At 35.4% G+C, this 26,426-nt stretch overlaps 1 protein-coding gene and 1 pseudogene across 1 annotated transcript in view; both read left to right on the top strand.

The window, feature by feature from the left end:
* Positions 1 to 26,142, top strand: part of LOC150096341 (tyrosine kinase receptor Cad96Ca-like) — a 106,148-nt gene extending 80,006 nt beyond the window's left edge. The window contains exons 9-12 of the mRNA XM_090409035.1: positions 1,762 to 1,943; positions 10,428 to 10,550; positions 18,040 to 18,151; positions 25,600 to 26,142. Of these exons, the coding sequence (XP_090265161.1) occupies positions 1,762 to 1,943; positions 10,428 to 10,550; positions 18,040 to 18,151; positions 25,600 to 25,871 (689 nt within the window). The 3' untranslated portion in view covers positions 25,872 to 26,142. The remainder of the gene's footprint in view (positions 1 to 1,761; positions 1,944 to 10,427; positions 10,551 to 18,039; positions 18,152 to 25,599) is intronic.
* On the top strand, positions 12,887 to 13,009 carry LOC150096342 (U2 spliceosomal RNA; annotated as a pseudogene).
* Positions 26,143 to 26,426: the final 284 nt, after the last annotated feature.

The following is a 26,426-nucleotide window of genomic DNA, read 5'->3' as shown; positions in this document are numbered from 1 at the left end:
TAACTGAGTTATTGAAATTCGCCATTTATTCTGGTTACTTCTTATGGAAATGAAAAATATATATATATATAACAGTTGGGTTGGACTGCTATGGGTCCCTTCCCCACTAGCCAACTTCTACATGGAACAATCTGAAAACCAAGCACTCAACATAGCTACACTCAAACCAATGGATGGCTGCACTGTGTTGCTATTTGGCCTCATGGCCCAGACATATCCGATATATTTTTTGGTGCATCTCAACAGCCAGCCTAGTGACATGACTTCCTAATGGCTCATTATTCTCTTCCATTTACAGAAAATCCACACGTATGGGAAGGTATTCACATAAGCAATCACATCACTACCTATTCCAACAGTATGGCATCCTCAGAATGCTTACTCACTAAGCTAGAGATATTTGTTCAAATGACAGCCTTTGAAACTGAGGTCAGCAATCTTTGCTACAGCCCATATAAAAAAATAGATAAAATACTGCATGCTCCTCTCTCCCAATTCCTCTTGCAACCAACACAGCAAAACTATTCCCATCCTATATATTAAGGATACATCATAAAAGAGTGCTCCTCTCTCTCCCAATTCCTCTTACAACCAACACACAGGATCACAGCAAAACTATTCCCATCCCATATATTAAGGATACATCATAAAAGAGGTTCTCTACAAATATAATCTACATGCCACTTTCAAACTACTCAGTGGGCTTAGCTACCTTTATCTGTTCTTCTAAAGATCAACTTCACATCCTGGAGTGTATAAAGTGTTTGTGCCTGCAGTTTGGCCTACTTTGGACAGACTGGTAGATCAGCTAACATCTGCCTTAAAGAACACAAAAATTATTGTACATCCACTATATGGAAAGTTTCTGCTAGAAAACAATGTTCTGGATACTCCTTCACATAAGATAAAATGGAGAGAGAGACATCGATATTATGCAGAAGTTGCTATAGGTCAAAGAGACTATTTTTAGAATCGACATCTGCAATGAAGCATACTCCCAACCTTGGCAAGTATGGTTGCATTAATTTGCTAAAGATCTGGGAGATGGTCATTCTGAGACCTGACTTCTCCAAATTAACTTTATGGTTATATGGCTCATGGAGGATGCATGTTAAGTGTTAGTTCTGTTTTTTTACATGAACTGTTTCAAATGATTTAGTTTAGTGCCTGTCATAATTTATTATATATTTATTTATTATAATTTGTTATAAGCTATAATTTATGCTGGGGAGGAAACCAGCATATTAGTAAGCTCAATAAGGTAATTTATTTTTTTCTTCTCTTGCTGTTTATACTGTAAAGCGCTGTTATGAATAATCAAGAACATTTAAGCCTTTCTATATATATAGTTCTTAGTCACACCAAGAATTTTTGTGGAATTTATTGACATAATTTCATCTACACAGAATAAAGGTGATCATGCTTATGTCCCATAGTCTATGTCTGTGAGATGCATGTATTGATTAGCTGGTTTGTCTGTTTTGTCTTTAACTTTATTTCCCTCAGAAAAGGTCTTAAGTTTTATTAACAGTGAGTGGAACCCAGTCTCTTTTTTCTAAGGAACTAATGTATAGAAAAAAAAAAAAAAATCACTTTGACTAATAGCTTGATTGGGGAAGTACAGAGGATGTATTCTTTTCTATTCCTAAGATTGTCATTTGATGTTAATTATATTATACAAAAACCTTTTCCAGAAATTATTTTTGATCGATAAAAGTATAGTAATTTCACTTCATATTTAATTTTCTTTGCCTCTTATAGATCCAGTGTTTGTCATTATGGAGTTTGTATCAGGAGGAAAACTACAGACATATCTTCGGGAAAGCAGAGCTGAGAGATTCTATGGAAACCTTCATGGAAGCAGCAAGAATCTTACATCTAGAGATCTAACATCTTTTGCTTATCAAGTAGCTAAAGGAATGGAGTATCTTTCCTCAAAAGGGGTATGTTGCATTATATGCCTTTTGTATCTAATGAACAGTACAAAATCTTTTGATTTGAAATTAAATTAAATATCTTAAGAATGATAAGTTCAAATGTTATCAATATATATTTTATGACTAAGATTTATTGACAGCAATGTGGGGATAGGGCAAAAAGACAACTTACAGCACCAGTTGGAACACCTCAACCAGCATGTATAAGGTAACAAGGAAGAATACCATTCCATCTTAACATGGAGATCAACATTGAAATACTTTCTCATCAATAAATGGAAAACATTGACTGCCTAGCAGAACAATTGTTTTGTTAAGAAAAAAAGCAAAGCAGAAAAAGCAGTGATATATAAATATAAAGAATGTGATTTCTGACAAATCAAAATTGTAGTATTAGTACACCCTCTATAGAGTTGGCAGACTCATGAGAAGTTCATTCAACTGACATATTTATCATATTGAATCTTAAAATCCGTAACACTCCCTGCAGAGACAGAGAATTGTGGAGTAGGTGCCCTCCCTCGATGAGTCTTTGGACTCCCTGGAGGTGTCAAATAATAATAATAATTTGCTCACAATTCTCCATTAAAAAATCTATTCCTCGCACTCTTTTCCCTCTTCACCATTCTTACATAATTCCAGGGATGGCCTCTGGTTCTCCTCTTGTCTTCTGCTCTTCTTATAATCCCTCTAGATTAATCCAGTAAAATCCCCTCACTAACTTGGTCTCTGTCATCACTTAATTTCTTCCTATTCATCAAACTCTGCAAGCTACATTTCTTCAACCTCTTTCCAAGATGCCTAATGAATTCTGTAGTGTCACAAACATCAGAAATATACGTGAATTGCATTATCTCCTTGCATCCACAACTACCCTAGTATTTCATGATTGATACGTTCATATTAGATTAGAGACATGAGAAAATATATTCATTTTTTGTTCTCATGCTTGCTCATCTGAAGGGTGCCTGCCTTATGCAGGCACCCTTCGTGTGAGCAAAGCATCATGCAGACATTGAACTCCAAATTCAATCGTATTTAATCCCTCACTTGTCTTACGAGTTCATTTGTCCAATGAATTCATGCTGTAAACATAATCATAATTTTCAATTATGAATCTTTTTACAATTTTCAATATTAGTTTTGCTTTCATAACACACATCATTAACACTTGGGATGTACCCATTATTATTATTGTTGTCGAAACAAATGTAAAGCATTTGAAAATTGATGTACTTATTAGAATCTGATCATTTCTAATAATCTGGATATTCTTTATTGTAATTCATATCTATTGTGTTAATATATCTTTTGTTCTTTGTGGAGACATTCTTATTATGCCAATGAAGACAGCATGTCATCATTACCACATAACGTCTCGCTTGCCATTTATGGAGTGTGCATGCTGACTGAGAAGATTGATGGGTGATTGACAGCTGACAGAGTGTTTGGTACCATAGTAATGAGGAAAACAAGTAGAGAGAGAGAAGAAAAATTTTTGAGAATGGCAACCAGAGAATTTTGTTCTTAGGAAGTTTTTAAGAAAAATTAACAATCGGGAGAATATTAATAGAAGATTCCGAAAAGGAATTGTAGCATTGTGAATCTTTAAACTGGAGAGCCGAGACTATCAACAAGTGTTTAATAAATAAAAGAAGATATTGGAGTTGATGTTCTGATTCAGTTTTTAGGGGAACACTGAATGAAAAAGTTTCATCGTCTGTTTTAATGATGCCAGATTACTATGGAAAAATTTTTTAGGATCAGAAAATCTAAAGTGTAGACTTATTTTGAAGGCCTTAGATCCAATTAATTTTGTAGATATTTATATAATTTTATTTAAATGTATATAATTTTTATTTGGTCTTGGGTCAGTAATTTTCAGGATTCTAAAAGAAATGTTCATTACACAGGAATGAACTCCTGTGTAATTACCTAACATTCAGAGTTTAAAAAAAAAAAATAAATAAAATCTCTTTACATAGATTAAAAAAAATAAATGATAAATAACTGGAACAGCTGATGGCAGTAAATGACAAAAAAATAAACAATACCATACATTTAAAAGCTGCACTTGTTCCTTCTGCACAATGTGTGCATTGTCCCATTTCCAATTCATTGTCCTCCTTAACAATCTTACTATCTTAATGCACATTTTTTTTTTTTTTCATATCTTCTCTCTTTCCATACTTTGAGACTGTGCGAAACACGTCAGTGCTTGTTCACAGCATGTGCGACATGGCGAATGCGGCTGGTGCCTGAAAGATACGACTAGTGATGAGGCGTGAAGTGGGATGGGAATACGTACATATAAGAAACTGCGTAACTCCGGATTCGTGTAAGTCGGGGTATGACTGTATTTAGAAATTTATGTACATTTAATCATCAAATACAACATTTATTTTACAAATGATATTCTATCTTTTTTTCAATTTAGCTGCTTGAATACAAATTCTACCCTACGGTTCTTCTTTATGAACTGGTCAATAACATCGTCATAAAAAGTTGGTTGTAACTTAATTTTCCCAAGCAACACGCACACTTGTAAAGGCTGGCTGAAGCTCACTGGCTAGAGCTACTTTGACTGCGTATGGCCTGTGTTGTTTAAGACGACGTGAAGGGAGTGGAAATGGCTATGCACGCACATGAAATCACAGTGCTGCAGCGAGGACCTGGAAGCTCCTACAACTGAGCAAGATAAGGTAGCTTTGACTAGACGAGCAAGCATCGGCCTTCGATACACAACTCAATTATTGCTGCGCAAGCTTAAGATATCTTCTGTCTACAAAAATAAAAGCCTAAATGGAATGCTTATAAATGCATGCATTTATTAACAAATAAATATTACTTCTTTCTCAATTAATGAGCTTGCGCAGCAAGCATGGAGAATTTGTCCCTGAATTCTCCATATCTTCCATGCTACTACTCACACTTTGGTGCTCTTGCTCATTCTTATCTATGCTGTATTCAACACTCACATTTTCCTCACTGGTTATCTTTGAAGTCCACTGTTATTAAGTCAGCTTGTTACAATATTTGGCATAGTGAAAATTGACTGTACAAGGGGGGGGGGGGGTGGAAAGTTCTGATAAACACCTAGAACAAAAATTAATTAATTTTGTCTTATACATCCGAAAAGAAAAAGAACAATTACAATTTGATGAAACATGGGGGTTAAAGGGTTTAAGATATGTTCTTTCTTGTGGTTATATCAATTGTTGCTTTAATATCATTTTTTGTTCTAGGTGTTTAACAGAACTTTCCAGCCCCTGCTCTATATTACTTCATTTCTCACTAGTAATGAAGTCAACTCTACTTGAAGTCACAACAAGCTAATTGTTATGAAACTATTTGAAAAATGAGGGTGTATGTAAATCTGTTTACTATTAAAATAAATATTTGCTAAATGATTTTGGTATTCTTATAGGTGTCTGGTGCCAGTAGGTTTCTTTCCAACACAGCAATATCATTAAGTAATTTATATTTATCAAAGTAAAAATTTTTTTAACAGTAACAAAAGAAAATTGCTTATCCGTACTGTTAAAACATGCTTTATGAATGGGATTGAAAGCCACCTTTCTCAGTTTTATACTTTAAATGAGAATTTATAACTAAATTGAAGGTGAATTTATAACTAAATCCAAGAATGTGAGCTATTTCAAATCTCATTATCCAGCATCAGATATCAAGTTCAAATATTTATTTACACAAGAATCCTAATCAACATTAAAAGAATTCTTTGAGTTTCTACTAACCAGAAAAATCAAAACTTTTGTGATTTATTACTTTGTAAATATTTTTGGGTAGATCTTAAAAAAACTGCAGCTGGTTGGCACTAAGGTGTGATTTTTCTGTGAAAAATTTGTGGGTGGAAAGCAAGAATGGTGAGTATCAAAGTCCAAGTATCTCAGAAATGAGAAAATTGAGTAGTAAATATGCTAAAAGGTGCAAAAATTAATGTACATAGGAATTGACTTTTAGGTGTGCATGAAGGTGAACATAATCTGAATAATATGAGCTGTAAAAGACACATGGAAGAAGTGGTGAAAGATTGAATTATGTGATCATAATAAAAATAGCATATGTAAGCAGTTTTTCATAGGATAAAGCACAATAGCAGTGAATTCATCAAGACCACTATAGCAAATAAGTCAATGTATAGGATTATGCAGTTGGTAGATGTTGAGAAATGAAAGAATTTACATATAGTTGACAAATTGCACTTGAATGGATCTGGTTATGCTTTTGGATGAAGTGCAGTTCAGTGAGACTGGAAGTGAAAAATTAGAGAAATTAGTTTTAGGTAGGCATGTGTACAAACATGGATATTGTCTGACTTGTCAAAAGTATTTGACAGGATGTTGCATGAAAATTTTAACTGGAGCAAATGCAGATGGATATGAACCATGTGACATGGATAATAGGATGCTGATAAATATCAAAGGGTAGTATATGGTGGAGCAGCAAAATATTCAATTTGCAGTTTTTTTTTTATCTAAAATGCATAACCTCAAAATAAAGATTTATTGTCACAAAGACCATATATTTACAATGTACTTAAGCTCTTACAAATTGCCTACCGGTTTCGCTAGTAACTGACCAGCTTTCTCAAGGCTTGCATAGTACAAAAAAGAGGTAAATGCAAAAAAAGGTTTCAAAATACAAAGAACCGTTAGTACCTGTTAGGTAGCTAGGGTGACACGTTCGCGTGACATAACTACTCAGCATCATGAACACGCGTTACATGCAAACGCGTAATATGATTATTTGCGTACTGTAGCTCTGTTGAACTGAGGGAGTTAATTAGATTTTTCCAGGTATCGTTCAGAATGGCCCCTTGATTTCTGTTTAGGTTACTTCCCGTACGTAGTACAACTGCCGCTTCTTTAAATACTCGATGTCTGTAATCATCGTCTACGTAGGGCATGGAGCTGTTATTCCAGTCTATAGTGTGGTTCGAAGTTGAAAAGTGATGTGCCAATCCTGAGGTGATCATTCTGTTGTGATTAACATCGCCTATATGTTCTTTCTGTCTTATTTCCAGGCTTCTCGAAGTCTGTCCGATGTAGGAAAGACCGCACGTGCATGGAATATTATACACACCTGGATATTTATAAAATGGCACACTGTCTTTAGGGAATCTTAGGACCTGTCTTATGCTATTTGTTGGTTTAAATACAACCCTGATGTTATGTGTCTTTAACAATCTTGCAATTTTTGTTGAAGTTGAACCTATAAAGGGGATGGCTGCTGTTGAGATATGCTGGTCGACTGTTCTTTCTTGTTGGTTATCTATGTATAGAAATTTGTTGATGATGTGTCTAGGATAACCATTTTGTGATAGAGTTGTAGCTATTTGAGACAGTTCTGTTTGAACTTCTTCCTCATCAGAGATAAATTTTCTAGCTCGATTTCTTAGATGCTGTGTTTCTGTGACCTATGATGGTTAGAAGAGTAATGTAGATATCTTCCCGTGTCGGTTGGTTTTTTGTAAATCGACAGTTTAATGCTGTTTCCTTGTCTTTTTACTAGTAAGTCCAAGAAGTGTAGCTGTTCGTTATTTTCTACTTCTAGAGTAAATTTTATTTTATTGTGGAGTGCAAGGGAATGTCACCGTTATCCTTAACTCCAAAGACTACATGAAGAAGTTAAACGACTTACTATCTGACAATTCCACGTACAAAATCCTCACCAGAGATCCCACAATGAAGAACCACAATGAGACAAACTTCCTGATCCGTAACATGAATACTTGGCCTGAAGAATTAAAACGAAAACTTAAATCCTCACATCCCATCACTCCTAGACTGTACAGGGCACCTAAAGTGCATAAAGAAGTGCCACTTCGTCCGATTGTGGATGGCAGGTCATCCCCAACATACCTATTGGCTAAACACCTAGCGAATTTACTTAAAGGAAAAATTAGACAGAGTCCTACTTAAAAAATTCTCAACACTTTGTGGACAAACTAAAAAACATAAAAATTACACAAACAGACATAATGGCCAGCCTAGATGTAGTGTCCTTGTTCACGAATGTACAGTAGAAGAAGTAATGAACATTATCAAAGATATCTTTCCTGCAGATATCACAAAGATGTTCGAGCATTGCCTACAATCAAATTTTTTCAAAGTTAACAACAAGATATACAAACAGTTAGAAGGCCTAGCCATGGGCAGCCCTCTGTCAGCACCATGTGCAGACCTTTTCATGGAGAAATTTGAAGATGAAATATTCACCAGCATTACTCCTAAACATTCTATATGGAGATATGTGGATGACATCTTCATCATATGGAAAGACAACTTAGAAAGCCTACATCTGTTTGTTAACAGAATCAATGCACTCCACAATAAAATAAAATTTACTCTAGAAGTAGAAAATAACGAACAGCTACACTTCTTGGACTTACTAGTAAAAAGACAAGGAAACAGCATCAAACTGTCGATTTACAAAAAACCAACCGACACGGGAAGATATCTACATTACTCTTCTAACCATCATAAGTCACAGAAACACAGCATCATCCACATGCTAAGAAATCGAGCTAGAAAATTTATCTCTGACGAGGAAGAAGTTCAAACAGAACTGTCTCAAATAGCTACAACTCTATCACAAAATGGTTATCCTAGACACATCATCAACAAATTTCTATACATAGATAACTAACAAGAAAGAACAGTCGCCCAGCATATCTCAACAGCAGTCATCCCCTTTATAGGTTCAACTTCAACAAAAATTGCAAGATTGTTAAAGACACATAACATCAGGGTTGTATTTAAACCAACAAATAGCATAAGACAGGTCCTAAGATCCCCTAAAGACAGTGTGCCATTTTATAAATATCCAGGTGTGTATAATATTCCATGCACGTGCGGTCTTTCCTACATCGGACAGACTTCGAGAAGCCTGGAAATAAGACAGAAAGAACATATAGGCGATGTTAATCACAACAGAACGATCACCTCAGGATTGGCACATCACTTTTCAACTTCGAACCACACTATAGACTGGAATAACAGCTCCATGCCCTACGTAGACGATGATTACAGACATAGAGTATTTAAAGAAGCGGCAGTTGTACTACGTACGGGAAGTAACCTAAACAGAAATCAAGGGGCCATTCTGAACAATACCTGGAAAAATCTAATTAACTCCCTCAGTTCAACAGAGCTACAGTACACAAATAATCATATTACGCATTTGCATGTAACGCGTGTTCATGATGCTGAGTAGTTATGTCACGCGAATGTGTCACCCTAGCTACCTAACAGGTACTAACGGTTCTTTGTATTTTGAAACCTTTTTTTGCATTTACCTCTTTTTTGTACTATGCAAGCCTTGAGAAAGCTGGTCAGTTACTAGCGAAACCGGTAGGCAATTTGTAAGAGCTTAAGTACGTTGTAAATATATGGTCTTTGTAACGATAAATCTTTATTTTGTAATACTTTATGACCAAAACATGTACAATTTAAATGCATAACCTCATTCATCAGTAAAATCAGTAAAATTCAGTAAGTTTTTTTGGAATGGAAGATTCATTTGAAGTCAAGTAATCTCTTCAATTTCTTCTCATCTTTTCCACGTTAGACTATTGTTTTGTTTTTTTTCATTCTCGAAATTCAAGCATTTGTTCCTACTGAATTGTTGAAAATAATTCTTGTTAGCATTGACAATCTTCATTGCTTCTTTCACAAGATCTCTAGCCATTATTGCAAACCTTGGTATGCTTAACAAGAATGCAAGGCACTTGGGGGGAGGGACAACATATCACATCTACCAAAACCTCAGCTACTTATTCTTCATGCATAAAAGTTTACAACCCCCCCCCAAAAAAAAAAAAAAAAACATGAAAGCAGAAAACTCCTCCTATCCAAATGGTAGATATCTTCTAATCCATTGTTTTACCATGCTTTAATTTTTTTTCCACTCCCTGATGGTGCTCCTCCATTACTCAGAATTAAAATCTAACATATTTCTGACCAAATTTTCAGAAGGATGAAGAGATGTTGGAAAGAGTCCAGAGGCGACTGACTAAGGTAGTTTCTGACCTCTGGAATGTCGAATATAAGAAAGATTGGGAAAATGCAATTCACAGAGTCAGGTGGATAGGAGGAAGAGAGGAGATATGATAGAGACCCACAAATTAGTAAGGAGCTGTTATAGGATCAATGTTGGAGAGGTTCTACAGAAAACAGTGGAAGATCAGGGGAGTACCAGAGGTCATCCCTGGAAGCTGTATAAAGAGGGTGTGAGCAATGGAGTGAGAAGCAAGTTTTTTGCATGAGCAATGGAGTGAGAAGCAGGTTTTTTGCAGAGAAATTGAGTGTGTTTAAAGCACGGTATGATGAGCTGTGTGTATGATAAAAGGACCTCCTAGATGAGTCTTTGACTTCATGGGGTCTTAGGTAATAATAATAATAATTCTTAACATGTCGGTAAGTTATAAAATTTAACAATACAGTATTAATGCAAATTCATATATTTCAGATTATTCACAGAGATTTAGCAGCAAGAAACATACTTGTAAATGAAAATAAAGTGTGCAAAGTAGCAGATTTTGGGTTTGCCAGAGACGTTATGAGTACTCAAGTTTATGAAAGAAAGTCAGAGGTGAGTTTTTATGAAATTTAATGATTCTCTCATTGCATGAGAAAATCTTGTGTAGTAATGAACTGGATATACTTCTTTTAAGATTTTTTTTATATTAAGATATGAAAAAGACCGTATTTAATTCTTTGAGAAACTAAAATTTGGTGAGAATTGCAAATGCAATTGACTTACGTATATATATATATATATATTTTTTTTTTTTTTAAATATATATAATTAATTAGTACCAATTCAGTATATTTGTCTAGCCATATAAACTGGATTTTTTCATTCTCAACCCTCTCCTTGACAATATCAAATTAATAACAATTCTAAGTGAATAAAAAATAAAGAGGAAGTATGTCCATAAAAGAAATACAAGGAACATTCAAGGAATACACATTGTTCCTATTCACGAGAGGTTGAAGGACTATAAGCACATGGTGCCATGTGTGGGATGCAGGCGAAGACTAAGATAGAAATTTGATATTTTTTTGAAAGTTGCAGGTTGTATGTAGTATTTGGAAATACTATATGAGAAAGGCTGTTCCAGAGGGAAAGGAGAAGCAGGTTTGGTGTGTTTGCAGTTGCACTGAAAAGGAACTCTGGGCAGCTGCTACTCTTGTTTTAAGTCCCAAAAGAAAGTGGAGGATTGATGGTTGACAGTTCAATGGAGCAGCAACCATTGAAGCACTTGTAAAACAGACATAGTGCTGAAGCAAGATATGAGACTTCACTTCATGCAGTGAAGTGAGCCTGTAAGAGAAGGATCATCTATGAGCTAAATTGCTCTCCTCTGGACAACAAAGAATTTTTAGGGAGGTGGTTTAGGTGTACTATCCCAAGGATGGGTGTGTTTAGGATTTGTACAGTTAGTTAGTAGCTTGGTGGGTGTAAAATAGCTGAGGAAACTATTGATACATTGTTTTTATGCCAGGTGAGGCTGGAGGTAAATGTTTTTATGCCAGGTGAGGCTGGAGGTAAATGTTAGTCCAAGCAGAGAGAGATCTCATTCTGTCTGGTGACTTTGTATTACTGAAGGTAAGCTGAGATCCTTGTGAGAGAAAAGGCATGACTGTCTTTAGGTGGCACTGAAGATGACTACATTGTCTTTGTCCCATTGAAGAATGTCTGAGCACTGCATGATTGGTCAAATGAGTAGGATGAATGGAGTGTACTGTCATCAGCTAAGCTGTGAATAGGATTAATGGTGACTGAGAGTAAGTTATTTATTTAAGTAAGTAGTAACAGAACAGAGCTCAGAGGCACTCCTGCATTGATAGCAAAGAAAGATATAGCCATTCACCATGATATGCAGTGAATGACCAGAAAGCTGGCTGCCGAGTTACACAAGGTGGTAGGTAGACCAAAGGATGGCAATTTCAGTAGGCCTTAATGCTAGACATATTCAACAGTTCTGGGAATGTCAAAAGTCAAAGCCCATCAAAATGTCACTGGAAATGCCAAGAGTGACAGCACCTGTACTGTATATGTCTATAAAATTATATACAGATATTAAACTAGAAATTCTAATCCTACTACTTTGGAAATATGATGCATTTGAATTTTGCATGACTCACTTTAGTGGTCTTCAAACTTTATATAGCAGCACCTTCCCACCAGGAATGCTTTCACTACATTTTCTATCTTTCTTAGTATTTTTTCCTAATAATGGAGCATTTCCATGATGTAGTCTGTAGCAGAAGCAGTACTCCCTCGATCAGAAAGACCAGAATTGAATTCTGCTTAATATAAGAGGAACATTTATTAAGGGCTTTTCAGTTAAGTGGGTTAGCCAGTCGCATATGGAAAATGTTTTTATTTTAGCATAGCATGCAAACTGGCCAGAGAACACCAGTTTACAGACAGGTTTGCATCACAACCTTAGCTGCTTTGGTGTGGCTGAATAGCTAATTATAACTATGTATAAAAATTATTAAATGTAATATATACTTTATTGTTGATAGGAAGTTAGTAATGATGTAAGTTCTTCATGTAGTACTATCATGATATCCTGTACACCCCTTGAGGGTATATGTCAGGAATTTGATGATATATACTTTATAGCATACACTTAGTGGCCACTTTATTAGGAACACCTCCCTATTTATAAAAATGGGGAGGTGTTCTAATATTATAAATAATTTAATATATTTTGATTTAACATTTTTTTTTCAGGGAAGTTTGAGTCAAGCTATATAAGTGAAGATGGCCACATAGTCTAAGTGAATTCTCTGAATTCTTTATAGACCAGTTTCTCTAACTTTTTCTAACCACAATATATTATATAAAATAAAAATTAAATCAAAAGAAGAAAAAAATTCTATGTCTCATTCCACACACAAAGGCCCAAGCACTTCACTTCCGACCACAAAATATTAAATTGATTTTTGGAGGGAAGCAAAGTGCATACAGCTTGCTTCTACCTTTGCCTTGAGTTGTCCTGGTGTTGCACTACCTCTAGGGTCAGCTCTCTCCATCATAGAGAAATGAAAAATGTGCTAAACTGAAAAGTTTTTCATAAAAGCTTATCCTTACTGTATACAACAAAGTTAATATCAGACATGAATTATTAACATTTAAATATAACACAGGGAAAAAAACCCTCAAACAACAAAAACAAAAATAAAAAAACTATTTAATGCCATGGCTCTGCTTGACATCTGAGGTATGCTGATGATACAGTACCTCTGTAATGACAAGGAAGAACTAGTACATATTCTTGACAAAATTAACGAGATCAACAAGAACAGAGGACTTCAGCTTAATCCTAGCAAAACAAAGATTATAGTTCTCAAAAGAAATACACCAGACAGGGAAGCTCCTGAGAAACAAATGTACTTTAATGGAGAAAGAATTAAGTCCACAAAATAGAGTACCTGGGATCCATTATTAATGTAAAGAATTGCTGGTCAGAGGGTTAGGGATGGCTAAAACAGCAGTCAGAGACTTGGCTAAAATTTGGAACGATGGATCTATCTCCATAGGAACAAAGCTGAGAATTTTGGATGCAGCTGTTTTTCCAACAGCAACTTATGGATGTGAGACTTGGAACCTAAAGAAGTCAGACAAGAAAGGATAGCTGCTTTTGAGATGTGGTGTTACAGAAGGCTGAAGATTTCAGATACTGAAAAGCAGATAAATGGATGGGTGCTAGAAAGGATCAGTAGAACTTTAAGGTTCCTTAAGGATATTGACAGAAGAAAGTTGAAAGGATGGAAGGAGGACTTCTCAAAACAGTAATAGAAAGTAAAGTTCTGGGAAAAAGAGGAAGGGGTAGACTGTCAATGAGATGGATGGATGGCGTGTCTGATCTTCAGAGAGTTGAAGCCTCCAGAAAAGCATACAACAGGACCATGTGTGGTGAGAACTAGTGTGGCACATCACCGAGCATTTGAGTGACCATATGGCATCTCTCAATGCCAAATGAAATGGATGGATGTTTAACATAAAACTTAGGATTCCTTTTTATTCATAGGAATAAACAGTTTTGCTCACTACACCTATTCTTTCAGATGAATGAAAATGTCCCCATACAGTGATAAATATCCCCTCCCCAACAAACACCATACTGCAAATACAAGAAAAACAAGTTAGCTTTATTATACCACTAAATACAGTACAGACACAATTAGTCTATGTACTTTATATATAGTGACAGTGTAAATCGGAGGCATCTGGAATGAAAACAACCAGACTATTCATAATGATACCCCCCCCCCTCCCCACAGTCACTATACATTGTGTAATATATGAATGTCATGTAATTTTGTATTAGGCCCTAGTGACCCCCTTACGTTCGTATTAGGCATCGCCTATTAAGATTTGAAACTGCGACCACTTCAAGGATAAGATAGTTAGCCCTATGTATCCTGTCTGTAGATAGGTGTGTTCATAGGGCCAGTTTGCCTGTTCTGGGGGACGAAAAACCTGAGTTACTAGGTGGAAAAAAAGAAACCTTACCTCCATATGAGACTGGTTAACTCACCTCAGTCAAAAGAGACCAGATAAAGGTTCCTCACATATCTTGGATGGGAATCAAACCCAGGTCTTTCCGACCAAAGGGCTTGGCCTATACCAACTGAGCTACGGAGGCTCTAAATATATACATAATGTGTAATAATATATGTTATTATTCAAACTAAAGAGCAGAGGAAGACCATAAGATGACATTTTTCATAGTTCTCTATGGCAAACCTTATTGAGATGTCTTGGAAATGTCGTACAACAAAACTGGTTTCTGTAAATGTTTCCGTAGCATGTATCTAGACACATAATGCAGGTGAGAAGATTACTTGTGGATTTTGAGTCACACACAGAGTGTGTGTGTACTTGTAGTAAATGATTAGCTGTTTGTCCTCCACACGAAGGCAGTGATCTTCTCCACTGACAGAACATCTCATATCTACTGTAGAGATTCCAGTACATAACCATATAAGTGAAAATAGCAATTTGAAAACACAGCAGCAGAATGATTTTCAGTCCATAAAGTGATGTGAACATAATAGTTAAACTAGTAGCATATCATTTTGCAATATTACACAAATGCTTCATTGTTAATTTGTGCTAGATGCATGAATTAATCTAGTTCTGTATATTTTAGGTCTTATGTATGCAGACCAGTTGGTTTAAGATAAGGTATTGATTTTTATTGTACTGTGTTGAATGTTGCATCATTTTAGAAGTTTCTTTAAACTTGCAAATATAGCTATTAAATTCAATAGCTGGCATTTTTGTTCCCAAATTACTCAATGTTTTTCCCTAAGGTAAAAACATCGGGCCTGACTTGCACTACTGAGGAAAAGCATCACATAATCTGGGGACAAAAATGCCAGCTATTAAATTTATAAAGCTATATTTGCAAATTTAAAAAAGCCTCTGAAATGGTGCAACATCCAACACAGTACAATAAAAATCAAAACTACCTTTAACCAACTATGTTGTTGGCTTAAAATATACAGAACTAGATGCCATCCAGCACAAATAAAACATTTGTGTGAAATTCAATAAGATATGCACTACTAGTTTAACTATTACATTAACATGTTGAAAATCATTCTGCTGCTATTTTTAAATTGATATTTAATTTTATTCTTGATGAAATATGCCATTGTGCATAAGAAACTAGTTGAATGAATACATTTACTTTCATACTTGTAATGATTCTGGTATAACCATATTATAATTGAGCTTGTCTACATCATTTTTAGAGACCAACTGAAGGTTGAGTAATCAGTCAAGTGTGAGGTAGACTACCTCTTTTTGGAATATGCTGAATGAGTTTACTTCCTTGCTGTTAGCTGAGATACATAAGTGTAATAGTATAGAGTTAATACTGTGAGTGGATATGGGTTTTTCTATTTTTATTAATTTTACACACATTTGTATTTGTTTTTTATGTGATCTAGAAACTCTAGAGAACATGGAACTTAAGCCTCTAATAAGTAGGGTGATGGTCTCAAAAGGCAATGAAATTCATCTTATCTATAGAGAGAGAATCATTTCTCCTATAAATATTGAGTGATTGGTGTATCTGCTCTGCAAACGTGCAATTTGCTTGAAAAGAAATTACACTAACAACTCAGCCAGCCAGTGAGTGGAAGTCATTTGCTTTGGTCATCTCTCGCAGAAAATCTTTTTTTTTTTTTTTTTAACATTAGAATGCCTTGCCACATTTGTTTGGAAAACCAAGGCTTGGATGTTGGCAACAATTCTGAATGAAGGGGAAGTGAAGACATACATTCCAACTTGAATATTATCTCTAACTTGGAACACTTATTTTGATAATGAGAGTGGAGATGATCAGATCATGAAAGGAGTAAAATTTCCAGAGGTCATTTCACTTGCCACTGTTATAATACCAAAGGACATTAAGCTGAGTAGTTGGAGGGAGAGCACTTCACTAGGGATGAAACTTGTACAAGATTATAGTTAGTTACCAAGAGAAGTGCCAAGCTTGTGTACTTTTTTGAAAGGAAAACTGGATAAGAAAAGATCTGGTGTTTCAGTGAGTGGGAAGGATTGTTTGGTATTCTGCTTGGCAGACAGATGATTCGTATTTGGTTCATTTCTAATACCTTAGCAAATACCTCAGCTTGCTTCTCTTCCATCTTGGTCAGTGGAATTGGGAAAATGAGCCAGCTGGAGTTATTGACATTAAAGTAACTAAGGAAAAAAATGTCATCACTGGTTTGGATAGTTGGACTGCAAGGAAATCAGGCTTTAAGCATAAGTCAGACCAGTGATTTTTATAGTTAAGGAAAAGATAGATGGCAGATGAATGACACACAATGGAGAAAGGAAATCTTTAGCCAAAGGATCTCAAAAAGAAGATTAGAGATTGGGTATGTGACAGTGTCACACAAATTCACATAGGCTACCACCCTTGTGACAGAAGGAATCAGAGTATAATTCAGAGAATAAATCAAGAATCGGAGAATAAAAAATGACAACTACAACCACCACAATCCTTTTGAACTGTTTGTAGTTATCATTTTTTAAGCTCAATCAAAAATAGGGATCGGCAAGTGGATATAGAAGTGTTTTGCATTTTTTGAAATTTGTTTAGGATTTCTTGCAGAAAGTTTATTTTACTTACCTGATTTTGATTCTTCCAATCAGGGTGTTTTTGAAGTAAAATAAAAGGCAGGGTCATGCAATGAGATGAGATACACGTCCTCCCGTACAGAGTATCTAGTTTACATATCATAATGTGACCTCAACAGAGTCCGTGCATACCACATTACTTGTGTCTCCCTCCTTGCACAGTGTAAATAGTAGCAGGATTGAAGCCCTATCTGACTGAAGCCTCATGATTCATTACCATCAGGTTCAGCCCCATGAACTGTCTAGTTACCAGCCTGCAGAACTGCTTTACTGTTGCATCCTCAAATGGGGAAGGATATGCAGAATCTAGTTTGGGATAGTGAGGAGTACCATTTTGCATTATATGCTTGAAGTGCATATAGAAGGGGAAGAGCAAGAGTTTCAGAGCCAGACATGGCATCAACCACTTCAGGGCTCTAATAAGTGGAGCCTCTATAGTTCAATCAGTACCGATGGACACCATTATGTTAAAGTCCCTGGTTTGAATTCTATCTAGAATGTGAAGCACAATTCAACAGAAGGTGAGTTAGCTGGTCTGATATGAAGATAGAAGGATTTTTTCTTGTCACAAAACAAATTGACCAAAAGAATACACACAATTAGCAAACATAAAACACTGGCCTTTGTTGCTCTGGCCATAACTCCACATAGCGTCCAAAATAAGCAAAGTGGTATTTCACTAGATGAGTCATCTGCCATCTAGTAGGTCTTTTTAGTGGGGGATCCAAAAGTAGAAGACAGAAAATTACCATTTAATTCCTATTCTTCCCTGCCTTAGGTCTCTTAAGGGGGGGACAGAAATACCAAATAGGAGAAGAAAAATTTTAATTTAAGCTTGTATTAAAATTTGATCATGATTTTTCTTGTTTTACTTAATTTCTTTAATAAATGTTTGTTTTTTCAGGGACGTTTACCAATTAGATGGATGGCTATAGAGTCATTGTTCGACAATATTTATACAACAAAAACTGATGTTTGGTCTTATGGCATATTGCTATGGGAAATAGTCACCTTAGGTAAATAAGCAAATTTTATTTAATAATTTGAATATCAAAAGTATTAAATAGTTTGGCAATCATAAGTTCTGTTTTAGTTATCAGCAAGTAAATAGATTAAATCTGCTCATTATTCTTTCCATGAATTACTTCTTAAAATCATATTTAGGACTATTGATTTGTATAATAGCTGACTTTAAAATGATCAAGTGCACTTTTTTTTTTTCCATAGCAAGCTAGATTTCAAATTTTTGTAACCTTATTTTATTTTTTGGAACAAATTCCACAACGAGATTGTTAATGTTGAAGGGCTAAGCCACCTTAACTACACAACTAGCCAACATAAAACACTAGCATGTGTTGCTCTGGCCATAACTCAGAAAGCCTCCAATAAGCAAAGTTTAGGAATGATGTTGAAGGTTAAGGAACTTTAACCATAGGTTAAAGGAGAAGGAATCTTAAATTCTTTTTCAATAGCTGAAATTGCAGTCCTTGAAGAACACCTTGAAAAACAGTTCCAGAAAATACAGATGGAATAAGGGAGGCAGGTTCACTGGATTTACAAATTTACAGTTGGATTATGAATAAATGTTGGGCAGCTACTGCTCATGTTATTAGGTTCAGTGGAAAGTGGAGGAATGTTAGTTCAGAAGGAGAAAAAAAAAACACATGCTCATGAAAGCACCAGCAGAAAAAGACATAAGGCAAAAACAGATAATCTGCAATGTAGTGGTTGAAGTGTGTGAGAGAGAGAGAATCAGTTTGCTTCAGGACAGCATCAAGAATTTTTATTAAATGTTTTTGTTGTAGCACTCCAAACATGAGAATTAGTATTCTAAGGCTAGGAAGATTTGGAATTTGCACAGAGTTTGTAGCTGGACAAGAGTGAGTATAACATCTTAACCAGAAACATCTTGAGCAGAAAACCTGTGGCATTTGCAAGGTTTGGAACTGTCAGAAAAGGCTAAAGGTCAACCTGACAAGAGGTCTAATCTTTTTTACCTTTGATAATACACAGAGTTTTAACCTTATAAAGGTGATATAGGATGGACATTAGTTCTGAAGAACAAGATTTAGAACAACCAGAGTGATATCATAGGGGCTAGAGCAGGGCTTCAGAAATTAAACTAAAAATCTATTAGCCACAAAATAATTTTACTCGTCTAAATTATCAGTTGGTTATATAAATAGTTATAGGCATTTTTTTTTAATGTTATGTTGACAAAACAAAGTACCGTATATTTTTGCATATAATGCGAACTAGAAATTTTGTTTGAAAACTAGCCCTAAAATGCCATGTCCACGTATAATGCGATCTGTTAATCTTGTTCCATAACATTATAAATAATACAATACGAATTAAAGAAAGAAATATTTATTTTAAAAAAAAATGTCAAAATACATGATAAATTTATGGAAGGACTTCACTTTTTCTTCAAGCTGCTTTGGTAACTTCTGCGCAATTTTTGTTCGGTGTCATAATGTTAATGCTTTGCGTTCCATAAATCTGTTGCACCACCCAGGTGAAGCAAGAAAAGATGAAATATCTGGTGTGTGTGTCCTTGAATTTACCATTCTTCAGTTGTAGAGTTCGAAAACGAATTGCATTTCTTGTTACTATAATGACATCTTGTCGTTGCGTCAAAATCCATTCATTCAGCTCTTCTTCGAGTTCTGGAAAGGATGCTACATCTCCACGACGGGCACGTTTCGTTTTGGGGATTTTTTCAAGACTGTCTTTTTGCTTATGCCAAAGTCTAATATTACTCTCTGCTACACCAAATTCTCTCATAGCAACACTGTTATTATGTTCTTCTGCAAACTGCACGACACGCAATTTAAATCCTGCCTCAAAAGATGAACGTTTACATTTTTGTTGGCTCATTTTCAGGCTAGGTTTGTTTAACGAATAATATTTAAAATTAACTGGGTTAAACCGATATACCTAACTGTGCTAATATCCCGCCAAGGGGGTGGGATATTAGCAGTACTTACATTACTGGCTTTATACACATATACGATGCGCACTCGGTCGCCAAATGCTAGTGGGTCAAGTAGATTTGGTTGCATAGGCATTAGGTAGTATATATTATTATTATTATTACATGACACCTCCAGGGAGTATAAGGACTCATCGAGGGATATATATTGTGCGTGCAAATCTATAAGATGTTATATTTTTTAAGATCTGCATATAATGCGAACCCCTAACTTTAAGTAATATTATTTAACGTAACTTTTTCGCATTATACGCGATAATATACAGTAATACATTCTTTAATTCTCACTATACACATAATTAATACAGAAATATGCATGCCACAACAACGCAGTTCATCACAACTCACATCTGTTTATTGTTCATAATGAAGAGTGAATTTATATCAATTGTCCATAAACAGTTTAATAGGAAAGACAAATAATAAAAAAAAAAGTAAGTAACCAGCACTTGTTGTGTAGCCTGATTCACTTTTCATGGTGTTCTGATTTTTGCAATTATTGTTTTTTAAATAACAGTATTCAAAAGCATTTTCATTATGTAAAATTTACAAGCATTTAATTACACTAAGGTAATTCATGATGTTGGCCTGTGGTGGATCAGTGGTTAGTGTATCTGCTCTCCAGCCAAAAGGCTGCAGGTGCAAATCCCACCTTTGGCATGGATGGCAACTTCATACATTCATTCATGCAACTATATATATCATCTTCCTTTCCCTCTTTTACCTTGCAGTGTCGAGGGTTTATTAATCATCGGATCTCAAACCGTTCACAGGATAAGGTGGTCAGTCCTATGCCTCGGTGTATCCTATGTCCGTAGTGTTGAGTTCTCAAGACCAGTTTGCCTGCTTTGCAGGATGATAAACTGGGGAAAAAAACCTACTGTCCATGCCCAAGACCGGCTAACTTGGCTATGGCTGAGGAAGATCCTTCAACTCCTCACGTCACCAACAGGGATCGAATCTAGGACACTCCTTTTCAAGGCATATGGTTGCAAAGCACACAGCCACTAGGCTAACTGCGTGGACACACACGCTTCTCCCATGGAGATCCATTCCCAAAAGGAAATGGATCTCCATGGGAGAAGTAGATTCTTTACTTGAGTGAGAAAAATACAGGCTGAAGTTGAGCTGTGAAAATAAGCTTACGGCAATACTATGTTACAGTTGTGCACCTACTTAAGGACAAATGTATTGGAAGAATAAGATGTACTACAGTGTTTAAATCCATATAGATAATAAATAACAGAGAGGATAATGTACATCCTTGTCTGATACCAGATTTAACATTAAACCATCTTCCTATACTTCCTTCAATTCTAACTCCTGACTTACAACTGAAATAAACACTGAGTATTGCTTGATATAATGCCCCACTGACACCATATAACTGTAGTGTTTTGAATAGCTTTTCTCTTGGCACTTTTTAATATGCCTTTTCCAGATCTACAAAACCTAAATAGAGATCTTTGTTATATCCCCATGATCTTTCAACTATTTGTCATAAAGTGAAAATCTGATCCTGATAACCTCTATTTGACCAGAATCCAGCTTGTTCTTCACCAACCTTCACTTCCACAATCCTTCTCAACCATTTCTCAAGTATACTTGCATAAATCTTACCAGGAACATTCAATAGGGAAATACCTCTGTAATTCTCACATTCAATTTTATTTCCCTTTTTGTGTATATGGGTACTATGAGAGTTCTGTCCAGGCCTTCTGAACTATGCAGTGCAGCCACTGTAAGACTTTTATACCTCCATACTTGAATATTTCTGGTCGAATATCATCTACTCCAGCTACCTTTCCACATTTCAGGCTTTTGATGGCATTTTCTACTTCAAGTATGGATAAGTATTCTTGATTGCATGTCTGAGTGTTTTTTACCACTGTGCTGTCATTACTGCTTGTTTCGTTTAGCAATTTTTCAAAGTAATTACTCCATACATCATGGATATCTTTTTCTCCAGTTTTTAGTCACCTTTATCATCTCTAATTCCTTTTTATACCACTCTTTCCTCCATTTCTCAGCTTCATCAACCTCCAGAATATCTTGCCACCTTCTTGATATTTATTTTCTATGTTCTTATCAAAGTCTTCCCATGACTTTTATTTAGCTAGTTTTACACGCTGTTTAGCTTTCTTACATTTGGCTCTGTATTCTCTAAGAACAGAAGCTCACTTATTTGCCAGGAACTTTCAATATGCTTTCTTTTTTCCTTCACTGCTGCCTCTTTAACTTCCGGTATCCATCATGAAGTTCTGATTTTTCTATCCTTGCAGACAACCCCACCACATGCCTTTCTGGCTGAATCAATCAATGTTTTCTTCATGATTTGCCACAGAATCTCCAAGGTTTGGTTTCTGTTCTCAAACTCTTTCATTTTTTCTTCAAACATGTTTGTGTATTTTAGTCTGCAGTTCACACCTGAGAGCTGCTCACTTTTATTTGCATTAAAACTTTCTTACATGTTCTTTTCAATATGAAATTCAATTTTATCCTACTCAAGACTAAATGATGATCACTTCCAATTTCAAATCCTCTGTACACTAGTGTCCTGCACCCATGAGAAAACATCACTATCAACAATAACATAGTCAATGAGACTTTTCTTATTCCTTGTCTTTTCACCATGTGTATTTGTGCACATTTTTATGTTGGAACATTGTGTTAGTAATAACCAGTGCATGTCCTGAACAGAAATCCAATAGGTATTTGCCATTATAAAGCTTTGTTCTTCTCTCCAAATTTTCCCAAAATATTTTTGTATGTCTGACAATCATTTCCTACTCTGCTATTTAGATCCCCAACAAGGACCAACTTTTCCTTTTTCATTGTGTCAGTTGCTTGTACTGAAGCCTCAAAAAATTCCTCCACTTCTACCTTGGTAGAACCTTCTGTGTGACAATAGGCCCAAATAAGTCTCGTCTCATTGTCCAGTTCCCCATTCTGATATTTGCCCACATCACTTTACTTGATATTGCCTGCCATTCGAGAAGATTAACCTCATATTTAGTGTTGAATACTATAGCTACAGAGTGCTTAAGTTTCAAAGCTATTCAATATGCTACAGTTATATGGTGTCGATGGGGCATTATATCAAGCAATACTTAGTCTTTATTTGAGTCGTTAGTCAGCAGTTAGAATTGAAGTACAGGAAGGTGGTTTAATGTTAAATCTGGTGTGAGACAAGGATGATGTACATTATCCCCTCTGTTATTCATTATCTATATGGATCACATTATGAAGGAAAGCGGTATTAAAAATGTATCAAAATTGGAGATGTTAATGTCAGCTCTTTGCTTTATGAGGATGATGTTATACTTCTAAATAAATCTGCTACAAGTCTGCAAGATTCTCTGACTAAATTGAATAACTGTTGTAATATATATGGTATGAAGGTCAGCAATAAAAAGACAAAGACAATGAAAATAGGCAGAATCACTGAAAATGTCAACTGTGTTGTGAATGGAGAACCTGTGGAACAAGTAAAACATTTCAGCTACTTAGGCACGATTTTTAGTGAAGATGGTAAATTCAATATAGAAATAGACAACAGAATCAGCAAAGCTGGTATGGTGGGAAGTCAATTGAATAAATTCATATGGAATAAGAGAGAAATTAGTCGGAACACTAAATTAGCTGTATACGAGACAGTGTTCAAACCAGTTTTAACTTATGGATGTGAGAGCTGGGTCAGAAGTAAAACACTTGACCAAAGCCTAGAGACTGCAGATATGAGAGTCCTGAGAAAGATTATAGCCATGAACAGATAGCATCAATGGCAATATCATATTAAAAACGAGGATATTAGGAAAGAACTTGACATTGTCAGCATCCAGGAATGCGTTAGCAGAGCTAATCTCAGGTGGTATGGTCACTTAAACAGAATGGGCAAAGAAAGATTAGCAAAACAAGTGTTCTCTGCCAGGTTGGCAGCAAAATGACCCAGAGGAAGACCAAGATATAGGTGGATTGATACGGTACTAAGTGCCTTAGATAATATAAGATCTGATAATGTTGGAGTCTTGACAAGTAACAGATTGATTTGGAGGAAAACTGTAGATAGGAAGTTAGTAATGATGTAATTTTCTTCATGTAGTACTATCATATCACGTACACCCCTTGAGGGTACATGGCAGGAATTTGATGATGATGAATACTATAACTGCTCCTTATTTTCCTTGATTGTCATTGCCTGAATATAACATTTTGTATTTATTGCTCAGAAAGATCTCACTAATTTTTGTCTGTCACTCTTATGTTGATCTAGTACTTATCCAATTCCTCGGCTAGCTCCATTTCTTTGCCATTCAGACTTCTTGTGTTGATAGTACTGATCTTGAACTCTGATGTTGAGTTGGAGTGTGTTTCAGGATTGGTTCCAGTAGTCGCTGACTTTTCGCTGTTCACCCTGGTTCCCTGGCGAAAACAACGAGTACCTTGTTTAACTGGGCAAAACCACCAGTATAAAATTGTCATGTTGTGCTATCATTTTATATTGTGTGGTTTAAGTCAATAAGAATACAATTTGATCGGCTAAATCCCAAATTGCCATCCCATCCTTGTTCGTTCAGAGAACACTATAATGTTGCTGTGAGAGAAATTATGAGGATTTTTGGAACTGAAGTGGATATTTATGAAATCTTTCATATAAGTTCAGGTTCAGTCCCATGTCTGCTGGCAGCTTTATACCCTTGAATGGAGGAGATGATGGCTCCCTAATTCATTATGGTGTGAAGAATATGCCTAGCAAGGCCACCATCTGCATTGTATGTATGGATAAAATTTGAGATTGGTGAGAGGAAAATCATGTATAGAAGAAAGAACAGAACTCTGGGCTATTTCTTTTTTGTAGATATCTAAAGCTATTCATTATGATATACAGTTAATGACCAGAGAAAATTGATTATTCAAATCTAATATATTACAGTATGTTTTTGTCTTTATGTGAAATTTTGTGTATCACCTAATAAGTGTTGGATAGTCATTCTCTTCAGTCAATTGCTTTTGCCGTTCTTGCTTAACATGGCATACTTTGTGTGACAGTTGTATATGTTAGAGTATTACACTTGACACAAAAACATTATGGGATGGGCCATCAGCAGTAAAACTTTTTACAGCTATATCTGATCCAGAGTATAGACTGCTTTATTTTAGGTACTTTTTAAAAGGAAAGGCACATATTAAAACTTTTCAGAATTTGAATATGCCTTTTAGACTAACATATAAAGCAGGCTGGAATAATGCAATAATTGTAAGAGGAAAATTGAACAGCCTCACCTTAAGCTTCCTACTTGTTCATTAATCAATGAAGCAACTTGCAAAAAGTATAAATCTGCATATGAACGGCAAAATTGTATAGGTGAAAATACCAAAAAGCCACAATTTTTTTCATTAAATTTATCTCTTGAAATTTCATGATTAATTTATTTTTGTTTATTATATTTACATGTATTTTCTTTTTAGGATCTACACCATATCCAGGACTAGGAGCTGCTGATGTGATGCGGAGAGTTCGTGAAGATTATCGTCTAGAAAAACCTGAGCACTGTAGAAGAGAAATGTACAATATCATGTTCTATTGCTGGGATAAGGATCCTCAAGAGCGCCCATCTTTCAGTGAACTGGTCAGTCTCTTGGATAAACTTCTGGTCAGTGAACATGAATACATAGAACTGGAAAGATTCCCTGACCATTCATATTACAACATTGTCAATCTATCTGGAGAAAAACTATGAAGTGCTAATACCCAGTTTAGTGTTGATAACTGTAACTAGGATAAAACAGTTTCCATTCAGCTTTGATTTTTAATTATTTAAAAGCAAGAACTGTGATATATATGAACCAACAAGTTTGGTGGATACAGATCTGCATGTATATTGTCTCGTGACATAACATGCTCAATCAGTTTCCCAAAAAAGACTACCGCCATGTTAAAGAGTGAAACTTGTATAGTAAGCATTGCATTAAGTGAAGAATATAACTTTGCTGTACTTTGTCAGGATAGCAGAGACTAGACATCTGAATAAAGAGAAAACATAACAAATGCAGCAGTCTGGACTTGTATAGCTTTGTAAAGATGTGAACAAACTTAACTGTTTTACCAAATGTTTCATTTGTATTTTTAAAATTTAAGTTCACAATTTGGTTTTTTAAATAAAGATGTAACATTTTACATAAATCACAAATGCTAATCTTATGATTTAGGCTATCAGCATGCATTAAACAGTTAGTGAGAATAAAAATTAGAAATATATAACCCTTAAACAGCATGTGTACAGTAATAATAGCTA

This window comes from Typopeltis vanoorti, chromosome 19, assembly GCF_054136105.1.
Source record: "Typopeltis vanoorti isolate ZY-2024b chromosome 19, IOZ_Tvanoo_1.0, whole genome shotgun sequence".
Taxonomy (NCBI): Eukaryota; Metazoa; Arthropoda; class Arachnida; order Uropygi; family Thelyphonidae; genus Typopeltis; species Typopeltis vanoorti.
Note: the sequence above shows the minus strand (reverse complement) of the source record. Positions and strands in the feature narration are given on the sequence as shown.